General features: G+C 40.5%; 1 protein-coding gene across 1 annotated transcript in view; it reads right to left on the bottom strand.

Annotated features, from left to right (window-relative positions):
• The window catches only part of LOC124237618 (atrial natriuretic peptide-converting enzyme-like), a 211,430-nt gene that overhangs the window by 3,218 nt on the left and 195,140 nt on the right, over positions 1-13,072 (bottom strand). The window contains exons 20-21 of the mRNA XM_046657472.1: positions 5,092-5,363; positions 2,805-2,938 (exon numbers count right to left, since the gene is read on the bottom strand). Coding sequence (XP_046513428.1) covers positions 2,805-2,938; positions 5,092-5,363 — 406 coding nt within the window. The remainder of the gene's footprint in view (positions 1-2,804; positions 2,939-5,091; positions 5,364-13,072) is intronic.

Here is a 13,072-nt window from a genome sequence, read left to right as displayed (position 1 = left end):
ATTGCTATTACAGCAAAATTGAATTTTTGATTGTGCTGTATGCTTTTGTGGAAGTGGTGATCTTTACATTCATAACTTACCAATGCTGTAAGTCTAAATAAGAAGCCTAGACCTTGCAAGGGGCAAAATGAATTGTTCTGCCTGAAAGCCTAGTTGAATTGTTTCCATCAAAATTGACTGAGAACATTTTTATTAGACGTATTCCACAAAATTTTTTTCATCTCCTCTTATATAGAAGAAAGACTAAGATGCTGAGTTGTTTAAGTTGAACTATTTATTATGCCAGGGAGTGATTAAAACGAGACATTTTATAGGTCGGCTCTACACTTCCAGATCAGAAATTTAGCCAAATAATTACTTCTCATGTACTTTTTGCAAGATTCTGTGCTAGCATCTCCACAGGTGAAGAAAGCACTGTTTTCGTCCCTGAGGGGCCAAAAGTCTGCTTGAGTAACATTAACACCTTTACGTGAAAGCAAAATCTAAGGCCTATAAATAAAGGAGTCTTCAAAGGAATGAGCAATTACTTCCAGCTGGAGAAGAACAAAAACTGCCTTCCTGAGACATGGCTTTGAGCTTGTCGTAGTGAGGCAGGTAGACCTTTGTAAGGTAGAAAACAAGAGTTGAAGGGGAAACAATCCAAAACAAAAGGGAGAATCCAGCTAAAGGCACAATGTGCTGCTCTTTTTGGTCCTCTTTTCCTCTGTGTAATATTGGGCTTTAGGCTGAAGTTTATGATTGCCCTCAGTATTGATCCCCATGATTTCTGACCTTAACAGAGGGACCCATGGCTTCCAAGGTGTCCTGTTGATGCAATTAAGGAAGATAAGGAAAGGTTCTGGTAAATAATCTTTCTCGAGACCTAGTAAAAAGCAGCTTTTGTTTGTTTGTTTTGAGTTTTGTTTTCTACCCGAGTTGCGTTAGAGAACATCTGGTACGCATTTAATGTACCCACAGTGCTGCATCCCCACTACTAAAGAAGTTGGTATGACCTGGTTTCTACTAAGACATCATGATATGAACATACCGATGCCTGTGTCTGTGCCTGGACCTTCAAATCTCTTTCAAAGAATCACTCCCTTCCCCTCCTTTAGCAATTACCAAGAGATGAAGAGGCCCTAGCTTTGGGTAGACCTCCAAATCATTGTTGGGGACAGAGAGAAATGTATTCACGTTAATCATTGTACTAGGAAAGCATAGCAGCCAAGCACTTGGGCCCTGAAGCCAGACTGCCTGCGTTCATACTCTCATTCTACCACCTTCATGCTGGATGATATGGGGTAAATTACTTAAGCTCTCTGGTCCCTTGTGTTCTTGATCTGTAAAATAGGAAAAACAATGATACTGCCATGAAGGGTGATTGTGCAGATTAAGTGAATTATTAGCATTTGAAGGCGATCCTGGACCACAATATATATTAACTGGTAGATGTTAATATTCATATGGTTACTAGTCATTGAGCATATGTGCCAGGCATCACACACAGATGTGTGAAAGATAGGGGCTTTGACATACATTAACTCAGTTAATCCTCAGAACACCCTGCAAATTAGAATCAGCCCCATTTTACTCATGAGAAAACTTTCTAGAGAGGTTAGATAACTTCTCCAGGTCACATTGTTCTTACCGACAGAGAGGGGATCCAACCCAGATCTTTCAGGCTGCAAATGCTGTGTCCCAAACCCACACCACTCTGCCTCCCAAAACACTTTATGTTTGGTTTTTTGGCTTGGGAAATCAAACTTGGGCCTTTGCATGGAGGGCAAGGATTCCTCTACCACTGCCCACCTCAGCTGGGTGACTTGTGGGCAGGAGGCAGAAGGGAAGGCAGTCTCAGTGAAACTCCAAGGGAGCCATCTGCCCCCCTCTTTCCCAAGACCACTGTTTAAGAAACCACCACTGGGCCGTGTCCAGTCCCCTGATTTGCCCATTCTGAAATGGACCATCAAAATGTCATTTTATTATGTTAGTTAGTGGTGATGGAATTGTTGCATCTCTTCTTCAGTTCTAAACTGTGGGGGACAATTTCAACTCTGAAGCAGTGAAATAACAAAGGTGCTCACAGCAGTGCCATATAATTAACTGTTGGCCCCACTCTGTTATAAGCTGCTTTGAGCTCTTGCATATTTTCATCACTCCCTGGGAGCCAGTCCAGTATGATATTCAGTGAGTGTTTACGAAGTAAAAATAAAAATGCTTCCCTGCACTACTAAGTTAGCAGAGCTTATAGAATTTAGTGAGCAAGAATCCCGGATGTCTCAAGGTCGCATTCAGTGACAGTTCAGGACATGCTGGAAGCAAGTGCAGGCCCAGGCAATGCCAGTGTGATCATCTCCTGACACAGAGGTAGTTCTGTCACACACCCTGGAAGTTGGGGTGTTGTGTGTGCCTTAATGCCATCACCCTGATGGCTGAAAATGTCCTTTGGTGTCCCTCTGCTCCCTGGGACAGCCTGGTCAGAGCCACGGTTACTGCCAGCTCCTCTTAGAGCTTTGTTTGTCCTAGCTGCTAAAATGGTCCATGAGGCGGACCAGAACCATTGCTTTCCTGCATTGCTGACCCAGAGTGCTGCTCCCCAGGCATAGATGGAAAGCTGAGGGCAGCCTGAGTGAAGGGCCCAGAGGCAGTTCGAGGGATTGCTTGGGTACTGGTTGAAGGAAAACACACTGTATAATGAAACATTTGGTAAGAAACAATTGTCAAAAAATGTTCCCGAAGGGCCACACATTAATAATAATGAGTTTATATGGACCCATTGAAGTTACTGCTGAACTGAATCTCCTGGTAACCAGAAAGCAACTCACCATGCACGAGTCGACTGTGCCCGACTCATAGCCTGCACAGATCATCCGGGTGGTGATGGTCTTCATGTCAAAGTAGGACTGACACTGCTCCAGAGGAATAATGCGGACTTCTCCCTCCTGCAGCTTAAAAGGCACTGGATGTTTTTAAAAAGAAGAAGAAACACAAGAAATAAAATATATAAGAGGGTAAAATCACTCAAAAATGAGGCTAGCCATGTATGAAATGATTACATTTTCACACCAAGAGAACCACAGCCTTTACTTAAAATGTCATTTCAAAGACAAGGCTCATCTGGAATCAGAATTTTCCAATTAGAAGTGTTGATAGCAAGCATCGAGCCAAACCCCTTTATTTTATTAATCAGAATATTGAGGCACAGACTGCTTAGGTAACTTGGCTCGTGCTTTCCCCTCTTTATATGCTGCAACAAAAACAACAGCTACTACAATGAAAAGGAAGATAATCAAGCGAGAACTCTGCCCCAGAGAGGAGGCTGCCAGCTCAGCGTCAGCTCACATCAGTCCCGCCCAGCTAAGGTACAGAACACCCATTCATTCTAACAGGGAAGGACTGCCCTATCCTTGGTTTAAAGAATGTGTCTCACCATGTGCTAAGGAAGCCATTATTTAAGGTAAGAACCTTTAATCCTAGCAGATATGACAGAGGGATTTTGAAAGGGACAAAGCCATCCCTTAGCATCAGCAGAAAAACTATGTGAGGTCCATCTTGCTTGAAAGTTCTTGAAGAATAACAATGGATTTCTCGAAGCATCAATCTTTTGTTATTTCTCCATTCTACAGAATTATACACACTGTTCTCCTTTTAGATAGTGAAGGTGAAGCAATGTATATGATACAGGATATCTTACTGGAAGAAACAATCATGCTGGGAAAAATCAATGTGATGCAGATAATGAAAGTTTCCCGAGTTGTCAAAAGAAAGGTAGTAAGAACCATCGCTAACATTTATGAGGCACTAGCAGTAGGCCAGGCGCCTGCACTCAGCGTCCTCTGGGCCTACCATCTTTAATCTTTATGATAATCCATGAGTTAGACAGCTGCTGTTATTTTTTCCATTTTAAAGTAAGCTAGAAGGTAGTGCAGTCAGAGCAAATAAGATCTTTCTCACTGAATTCAGACTCTGCTACACTACAAATATCGTATGCACCGTATGTTACATGATTACTCTGATTTTAATGTGGATATTGTGGAAACAATACAAACAGAGGCAATATAAAGTATATTCTACTCTTATATCTCAATACTAATTACAACTTTTAAAAACCAAGGAGCACAGGAATGGTGACGCCCTATGTCTAACCTTGCCTTCAAAGTTCTTACATGTGAGCTTTTCAGGAGTCATTTACTTACTTCTCTCTATTGACTTTTTCTTTCTGTCCTCACTTGATCATATAGAAAAGAAACTCAGCTTAGCTCAAAACTTATCTGACTAAATTTCAAGAAAAAAATTGTCCTTCCAATTGGCAGTTCCTAAGATGGTTAACAATTATACCAATTGTTGGTATACCAGTCAGGTGGACACCAATATACATCACCACTTCTGAGAGCCACGGCAGTACACTTGATATAGTTGGAGTGGTCAGCAATCACCATTAAAGAAAATGTCTCGCGGATTACACTCTTATTCTTAACTTTTAATAGGTCAAGCAAAGTAGGAGAGACTGTTACGGGGTCTGGGAGTAAGTAGTACAAATTTCTTAATTTCTGTATGTTTTATATGTTTACATCATCTAGGGAGCCAAAATATTTTAATCAATTTAAATAGACAAATAGCAAATCAGTGTTCTTTCTAGAATGACTTACAGGTTTTGTTACAGACGTCAACAGCGCCAAATCTTAGCACAGAATTGGAAATGTGGCCATGCAGCTTGACTGCACGAGTGGAACTGCCTCACCACTAGATAAAGTCTCCTAGTGACTTTGCCCGCAAATCACTGAGAGAGACAGTCCAAAGCGCTCATCAGGGATGACTGATAGGTCTCACCTTGCATGGCAGCCACAAAACATTGGTATTGGCTCCTTGGAGAAAGATTCGGAGGTGTGGGGAAGGATTTTTGAGGTTACATCTGAGCTCGGCACGTTTAAGTGCCACGATGAAGTATTGACATCTACCGTTTACATGGAAGGGACAGTGTGACACATTCTGCCTAGCATTCACCATTTGCAGCTATACTTAAAATGGGAAATTACTGCCAAAGCCTAGGAGTAACACAGTGTTTTCCAGTTACAAGCTGAAGGGCAAGTGCTCCTGAGGATCCTGGCTTACTTTTGTTGCCCATGTGCCCCCAGCCTGTGATGTAGCAGTACGTATCAGGTTCTAATAACTGCCCCGTGTTGGGTAAGCAGACCGGCCGGACGTAGCTCGTTTCATTGATGTCCTCACTCAACTCCACTATGCTGATGTCATAGTCCACCACTGCCCGACTATAGCGAGGGTGCAGGATGATGGTTTTCACGTGGCGCGTCTGCATGAACGTCGATGGATGGTCTAGATTGTTGATGCCACACACCACTTTCCAAACGGCAGCATTCTCTCTCCTAAAAGAATAATTCAAGAGCTACTGGCATCTTAAACGTGGATTTACATTTTAAAATTTACGTGATTTTTAGAATATTTTATTTATGTAAATAATGGCTCTTTCCATGCCCACCTCCTGATATGTTCATATAAGAAGTGTTTAGATAATGGCCTGAGCAATTCGTAAACAGATAGTGTTGTGGAAAGCAAAGCTCATACTTCTTGAAAGGGAATATTCTGGAAGATAAAACTTGTTCAATTTGAAAGACAGGCGGGGTAGTTACTTGCTTCATTGAGTGGAAAAAATGAAGAAAGAGAATAAAAAGCCAAGGCTAAGAGATTCCTCCAAGAAAGAGCAAGTGCCTCAGAAAAATGTCATGTTTTCAAGAAAGCCTTCTGAAAATTTCAAGCCAAGAGCTTAAAAAGGTCACCCACAATTTCCAATGGTCAGTCTCAAACTTCACTGTTCTTGACTTCAAATCTGAACTTGTCAACAATATTCTAGTCAATTCCCACCTTAAAACACTTCCCTCCCTTGGCTTCCAGGACTCTCCATTCTCCAGCATTTCCTCCAATCTCATAGGCCCTTCCCTCTCAGTCTCCTCTTCTGGATCCTCCTGCTCTGCTCTCAATGTCTACATTGAAGTGCCCCAGGGCTCTACTTTCAACCTTCTCATTCCATACTCACCCGCATGATGATTTCAACTAGTCCAGTGGTTTTAAATACCCCCCCACACCCTGCTGACGCCCAAACATTTATCTCCAGCTCCATTCTCTCCCCTGAGCTACAGGCTTGCATGCCCGATTATCTCCTCTACACACTCGCTAGGACATTTGATCATGGCTAAGATTTATTGAGTGCTTACCATGTACTGACAATGCTCTAAGCATTCAGAATTCATTTTACAGTTATTTAATACTTACGACCACCAGTTACACAGTTGAATCTTCTCTTTCTCTTATACCCAACATTGAATGCATCAGTAAGTCTTCACCACTCTACTTTCAAACATATCCTGAATCTTGTTTCTTCCTCCTGCTCCACTATGATCCTAATCTAAGCTACCCTCTTCGACCAATCAATGACCTCCCAAATAGTAGCCTGTCTTCTACTCTTTGCCCCTATAACCCGTTTTCCTCACAGCAACAGTGATCTTTTTAAAAATAAAATTCAATCAAGTCTATATAATTACAATGCTTATAATTCTCCAAGGACTTTGAATCATACATGAGACAAACTGTAGACTCCTATCCATGGCCTCTGAGGCCCTACATGATCTGTTCCATTACAACCCCAAGGACTTTCTATTTTTGACCATGGTGAGGACATCCCCAACTCAGGGGCTCTTCCCTTGCTGTTCTCTCAGCCCTCACCTGGTTCCCATCTTTACACCTTCTCTTCATCCAGGTTTCAGCTCGCACATCACCTCCTCAGAGCTGTCCTCTTTGACCACCTTGCTGAGCCTTTATTCTACCCCATCACTCTCTACTCTTGACTCTGCTTTAATTTTTCTCTCATAGAACTCATTGGTGGCAATGACGTGGACACATCTATTTGTCTTTTCTGTGCCTTGTCCCCAGACTGTAAGTTTTGTAAGGGCAGGGACCTGGCTGGTCTTGTTCACTGCTGTAGTCACAGAGCCCAGTAGCTGGCGTGCAGTGGGTTCTCAACAAGTATTTGTTTATTGAGAGCTCAATGGATGTCATTTCAAAACATTTATTAGTGGCCAAATCCAACCACCTAAGCAAGGTCTATTCTTCACCAATCCCTCCACCTCCTCCTCCATTTGCAGGCCCTCCTCCTGCAGAGTAGGCCAGGATCAAAGGTGTGGGCATTTAGTGGACCACAGCGTTGGAGGCTGGAGCTTTCATTATGGACATTCTCTCATGCTGTGGTAACATACATCAGCCATGCTACCACTTGGGAGCTCGCCTAACTAAAGTAGGTTGATTTGATTAACTAGACCAGTTGTTTTTCAACCCAGGCTGAACAATGAATCATCTGGGGAGGTTTTACATATGGATTTTTGGGGCATCACCCCATATCAATTGAAAGGTTTTGGGACTGGGTCCTGAGAATCAGTATTTTTAAGAGCTCCCTAGGGAGTCTCAGACAAAAACCCACCCACATTCCTTCTTTCCTTAGCATGCCTTTCTTCACCATCTTCTTGTGCATGGCAAAGATTCAAAGTTCTGAGATTTCAGGAGGGTTAGGGAAGCAGTGGCCAAGCCCAGCAGTCCACCTGTTTGTGGCATTGTTGAATTCTTGGACTAGACTCCATTAAAAGACTCCTCTACACAGTCCATGCATTCTATCCTTTTCCTATTGTAAGGAAAAATAATTTTAGAGCTATCAGAACAGGAATTGATGTCATTCTTTGAATATAGATGTAGCTATAGATAGATAGATATAGATTTATAGCAATTCTTTCATGCCAAGCATTGTGTTAGGGATTACAATAATAAGCAAGAAAGACATTATTTCAGCCTACACAACTTTAGAATTGAGCAAAGATGGACAAGTAAAGAAACTATTATAGTCAAATGCAGGAAATGTTATCTCATGAGCATTACAAGATAATTTTACAGAACTATTTTTCATTAAATAAATCTATCACTCAAAGAACTTGTCTTTTCTTCCTTCCTTCCTTGCTTTTTTCTCTCTTCCTTCCTTCTTTCCTTCTCTCTCTCTCTCTTTCCCCCCTTCCTCCCTCCCTCCCTCTCTCCTTCCCTTCTTTCTTGTCTTCCTGTTCTCCTCCCCTTGTGCCTTCCATTTTTTAGTCTAGAGGAGTAAGTGCATGACCATTTAAGAAATTCAATATTCACTTGAGATTCTATTACTTAAGATTTCTGAAATCAAGTAATAATTTATTTCAAATTTCTGCTATAATATTAAAATATAATAGCTTCTTGCCCTTGAATCAAAGCTATTAAATTTTGGTTATAACAAATACTTATCCATTTTCTTAAATCACAAGCAGTATTTCAAATAGTTGAACACTGCAAATTATTTGTAACAAGAAGAAATAACATAAAAATTCCAGACAATTACTGTATTAGGGGTTAATCTAATTCTAACAGTAAAAAAATGGGTCAATAAAACTGTTAAATGTTATTAAATTGTATCCAGTAATCTCTTGCTACATAAGCTACTGTCTTTATGGCATTATCCACCAAAAAACAAGAAAAAGGAGTACACAGGAAATTCATATGCTATTCATATTCAGTGAGGATATTGTTCTTTTCTCTTTTGTTATGAGTATCGTGGGAAAAATAAAGTCTCTTTTAATTTTTTTTTCCAAGTCTGGCAAAAATCAGCAACAAAGCCTGTTGTTTGAAAGGGGTATTTGAAGTGAGGGAGCTTTGTATAAATGGTATATTGGTAGATTAAGTAAGCGTGTGCTGGAAAAAATGAGTCAGGAATAATGGCAGAGACATCCCCGTCTGGGTGGAAGCAAAAAGGAAAAAAAGAGAGACTTTAGGGCTACTAGATTCAGTTCAAAAGTACCCAGTGAAGAAGCACATAGGCCTGAGCTACGTACATATGGCCATTTTAGGGAAAAGAGTTATATTGGGCTACAAAGAAAGAAAGCCAAGTATAGTAGCTAAAAATTTCAGCATAATGGGGACTTTTTCTCGCTAAGTTGTCAGACCTCAAAGCAGCAGCAAGGAGAACTGGTGCATCCTTAAAGAAGGTTGTGCAAAGATCTCATGTTCTGAGAGTGAGGAAGCCAAGGTGAAGCCAGGTGAAAACTCACTGAGCACAATGAAAATGGCTAAGGAAGGTGTTAAAGGACCTTTTTCACCTTTCGTTCTTGCTCTAGATGATGTTTCATTAGCTAAGCTTCACATTTAGGTTCTAATTTATTCATGCCTATATGACTGTTTTAATAATGAACATGCTTTATAGATAACATTGAGAGAGTATGATTTCAACGTACAAGTCTTCAATTATCAGCTCAAGAGAGAAAACCCAGCTACTTATATAGCTCAGATGAACTAAGACCTGCTAGGGAATTGATACAGCATTGCAGGCACAACGTTTCTGGACACAATAACCAGTCACTTTGGTTTGTAATTTACCATACTCAACTCTAGTTTAGACGTGAAAATGCTACAATTCACTTAATTCAGTTAGCCAAGTTTAGAGATCTTCCATCTTTATCTTTTTTTAAGGGCACAAAATTTTCCTTCCTTTCACCTTTTCTGATTTTGCTTTAATATATTTAATATTAAATAAATTAAAAATCTCCTTTTTAAGAAGAAAAAGGTTAATATTTATAATTAACACCTGTGATAGAAATCACCCTATTTTACAAGTCTTCCTCCAGAAATAGCAATGCAAATGGTGATGTGGAGGTAGTTTGAAGGCCACCAAATTTGCTCTCAATAAAGAAATATCACTCGATGGCATCGTTGTTGTTCTACAAATCTGACGAAACTCTTACATTCAGTATTGTGCTCTGCCCTGGGTATTTTTAAAAATTCTCTGTAACGCATGCAGTGAATAGCCTCTAGAATAGGATGACCACAAAGTAGATGTGAGAAGGGGCTGGAAGTAAGCCAATAAGCAGAAGGTGTCAGACCACAAGCTCTTACCATCTGGAGGGTCATCCGCCTGTCAGCTCCCTGCTGATTGCTGTCATGTTGGAATGCCCAGTGTGACCTGACTTTCCAATTGTTCAAGGGAAGCCAGAGTTCTGGATTTTATGTAAAGTATCCAGAGTTTAAGTGCTGGATAAAAGTTAAGAAAGGAATACAACAAGGAAATAGATCAGCAGCCTGGATTCTTCATTGGTATAAGATCTCTGCTTTATAGTTTCCCAAGTATTTGTACACACATTATTTCAAATGATCTTCTCACCAACTGTGAGGTGTACATAGGAATTCTTATTCCATTTTAAAGAAGAGAAAGCAGTGACTTGAAGCAATGGATGACTCATCTAAAGTCACAGAGCCAGTAAGTGATGGTAACAGAGCAGAATGCTGGTCTTTTTAGCCCTCGACCACGCGTTTTCTACTAAACTTCTCTGAAACAAAGAGAAGGGTCCACAGGCATCAACATAGGAATTAAGTTCTGGCCACTGGAGGGAAAATATGTAGGATGGGTAGAGACTCACTGGTGAGCCATAGGATGACAAGTAGCAGGAAGATATCTTCTCTTTCCCGAACATATCTCCCAGGAGTGGTGGGAAGCTATCCATCAGTGATGAAATTACAGAAAGTAAATAATTTTGTCATCCCAGGCTCCAAAAAATCAAGAAAAAGGGATAGTCAGATACATATCCTAGACCTGTTTTGAAAAACTACAGAGATCATAATGTGTCCAGAGACTCTTAAAACAAGTGCAGCTCAACATAGACAGGGGAGTTCAAGTGCCAAATTCTGATGCTACCATCACAAATGACTGCAGTAAGAAAATAAAGAATCAGCTAAAAACTAAATTTGACTACAAAGCGATCCCAGAGCTTTGTAACTGGAAAGTCTATCACAAGAGTGGCATGAAACCGTAGTAACTGTCAGAAAATCTTACTCATAGAGTGATCAGGGGTTTGTTTAAAAAAGGCAAAAAGTAGGAAAAGTAAAAACTGCTTTTCAGCAAAATAATGTGCAAAAAGAGGAAAATTTCTGTCTGTGGCAAATAATATTAGTAAGTAACTAAGACAAAGCAAAACTATTTGAAGTTTCCTGTACTTCCAATTTCTCCCATTCAAAGAAAATGATCTTCAGACAATATCCAGAAAGTTCGTCTTCTGTATGATAAAACGTACAGGTGCTTAATACATTGATGTTTTGAACTGATGTGTGGTCTAAAATACGGGACGAGTCAGTGAGAAATCACTGACCTTCTGTAGATGAGCTGACATTTCCAGTTCCAGACAAACTATAGTCCTAACTACTAAAAGAATTACAGATGTGATTACTAAGAAACATCAAGAAGGGGCTGGTTAGTCAGTTAACAAATATTTATTGAGTGGCTGTTATCGTCCATGCTGAAAGAAATAAAAACACGAGGGTGAGGAAGACAGAGTTCATCCCCTCATAGATTTTTCATTCTACTAGGCTAAAAAAATATATAAACAAATAAGATTATCTCGGGTACTTAGAAATGAAAAGCTAGAGTAATGTGATAGAGGGATAACTGATGGGGGTCACCTTAGCTGGGATAGTTAAGGAAGGCCTTTGACAAAATGACCCTTGAATTGAGATGTGAATGACAGGAAGGAGGTAGTTTTGTGATTCTATGAGAGTGCCCCAAACTGCAGAAGCAGCAAGTTCAAAGGTCCTGAGGTAAGAATGAGCTTGGAGGATTTCAGCGACAGAAAGAAGGCTAGAGGACTGAAGTGATAAGCCCAGGGCACTAGGTTAGCTGGGGAAAGAAAGGGGATGAGGAAGAGGTTGATGGGCTGAGATAATAGGGGAAGAAGTGCAGACAAGCCACCACAATCTTGTCGGAGTAAAGAACTGGTGTGGTAGAAATCAAGAGGTGAGTAACCCAGCAGGGTTAAGGGTTGTGGTCACATAGCGAGCTGACAGTTTTTCATGCAGGCTTCCTAGAGAGGAATTAGATGCTTCTGACAATTGCTAGTTGTGTGCCAGCCTAGGAAGTTCATCCTTAAGTCTTACAGAGGTGGAAGAAGGCAGGAAAATTGCTTGTTCAATTACCCGTGAAAGTCAAAGTCTTTATTCCTTAGAACCGTTGAAGTTGAACTGTTATTAGGGCCTATGGGACTTGATCTGATCAGCTCAGCATCTCATGTTTTTAATTCTCGTGTGGGATTTTTAAGTACCTCTCCACGGAAGAGCAAAACGTACTTGTCTTTTTTGCATGAATATAATTAAAAGAGACAGGCTTGAGAAGACCTACAGATGGGGCACAGTGGGCCTTGTCAAAGTATGGGATCAGGATATGAAGTAAATTCCATTAATTGCAGCAATTGATGGCTCCAGCAGAGTAAGGCTTACAATTAGAAGTTCTCAAAAGCTTGCAGGGCCACTGGAGAGAATGGAAAACAGAATCAGAGTTATTAGCACACATTCAAGCGAAAGCTTGTTAGAAGTTTGGCAATTTCTAGTTTCTTATGGATAGGCCAGGCCCCTCCTGACAGTTCTGTTAAGTTTAGTCTTCCACGAAATTTCACCGAGGCCTTTGATATCATATCCATTTCCTTAATTATAACCACATATTTCTTCTCTATTGCAAGACCTTCACAGATCTGTCAGTGAGGGAAAATTGGACACCACATATGGAAATGACAAAAGTGGCGTATGAACCTGGATTAATGCCCGTAAAGAGTGTTGTTCCCTCAAAGACCTGTTGGATTCATTTAGATAATCATCTTTTGATGAATGTACTCTTGCTAGTATAATTCTCTGCTTATCAGGGAGTTATAAATCAGAATTGGAAAAGACATCTGGAAACATCTGGCACCTTCTGAAGCGACAACATTGCAGTGTATTTCCTGACGTACTATACAGACTCTTCCAATCATTTTGGGTCTTACACCTTAAAAGTTCCCAATAGGAGGTATTGGTTTGGTTTTTTATATTCTATTTCCCCCAAAAGAGAAATCAAATAACTGGATATACACTTTTCCATTTTATCATCACTTATCACATTATATTCTAATTATTTGTTTAACTGTCTGTCTCCTCACTAGGTTAGCACTCCAAGGAAGGAAACACGTATTCATCTCTCTAACCCCCAGGTGGAGCTAAATATATGTGC

Source organism: Equus quagga, chromosome 3, assembly GCF_021613505.1.
Source record: "Equus quagga isolate Etosha38 chromosome 3, UCLA_HA_Equagga_1.0, whole genome shotgun sequence".
Lineage (NCBI taxonomy): Eukaryota > Metazoa > Chordata > Mammalia > Perissodactyla > Equidae > Equus > Equus quagga.
Note: the sequence above shows the minus strand (reverse complement) of the source record. Positions and strands in the feature narration are given on the sequence as shown.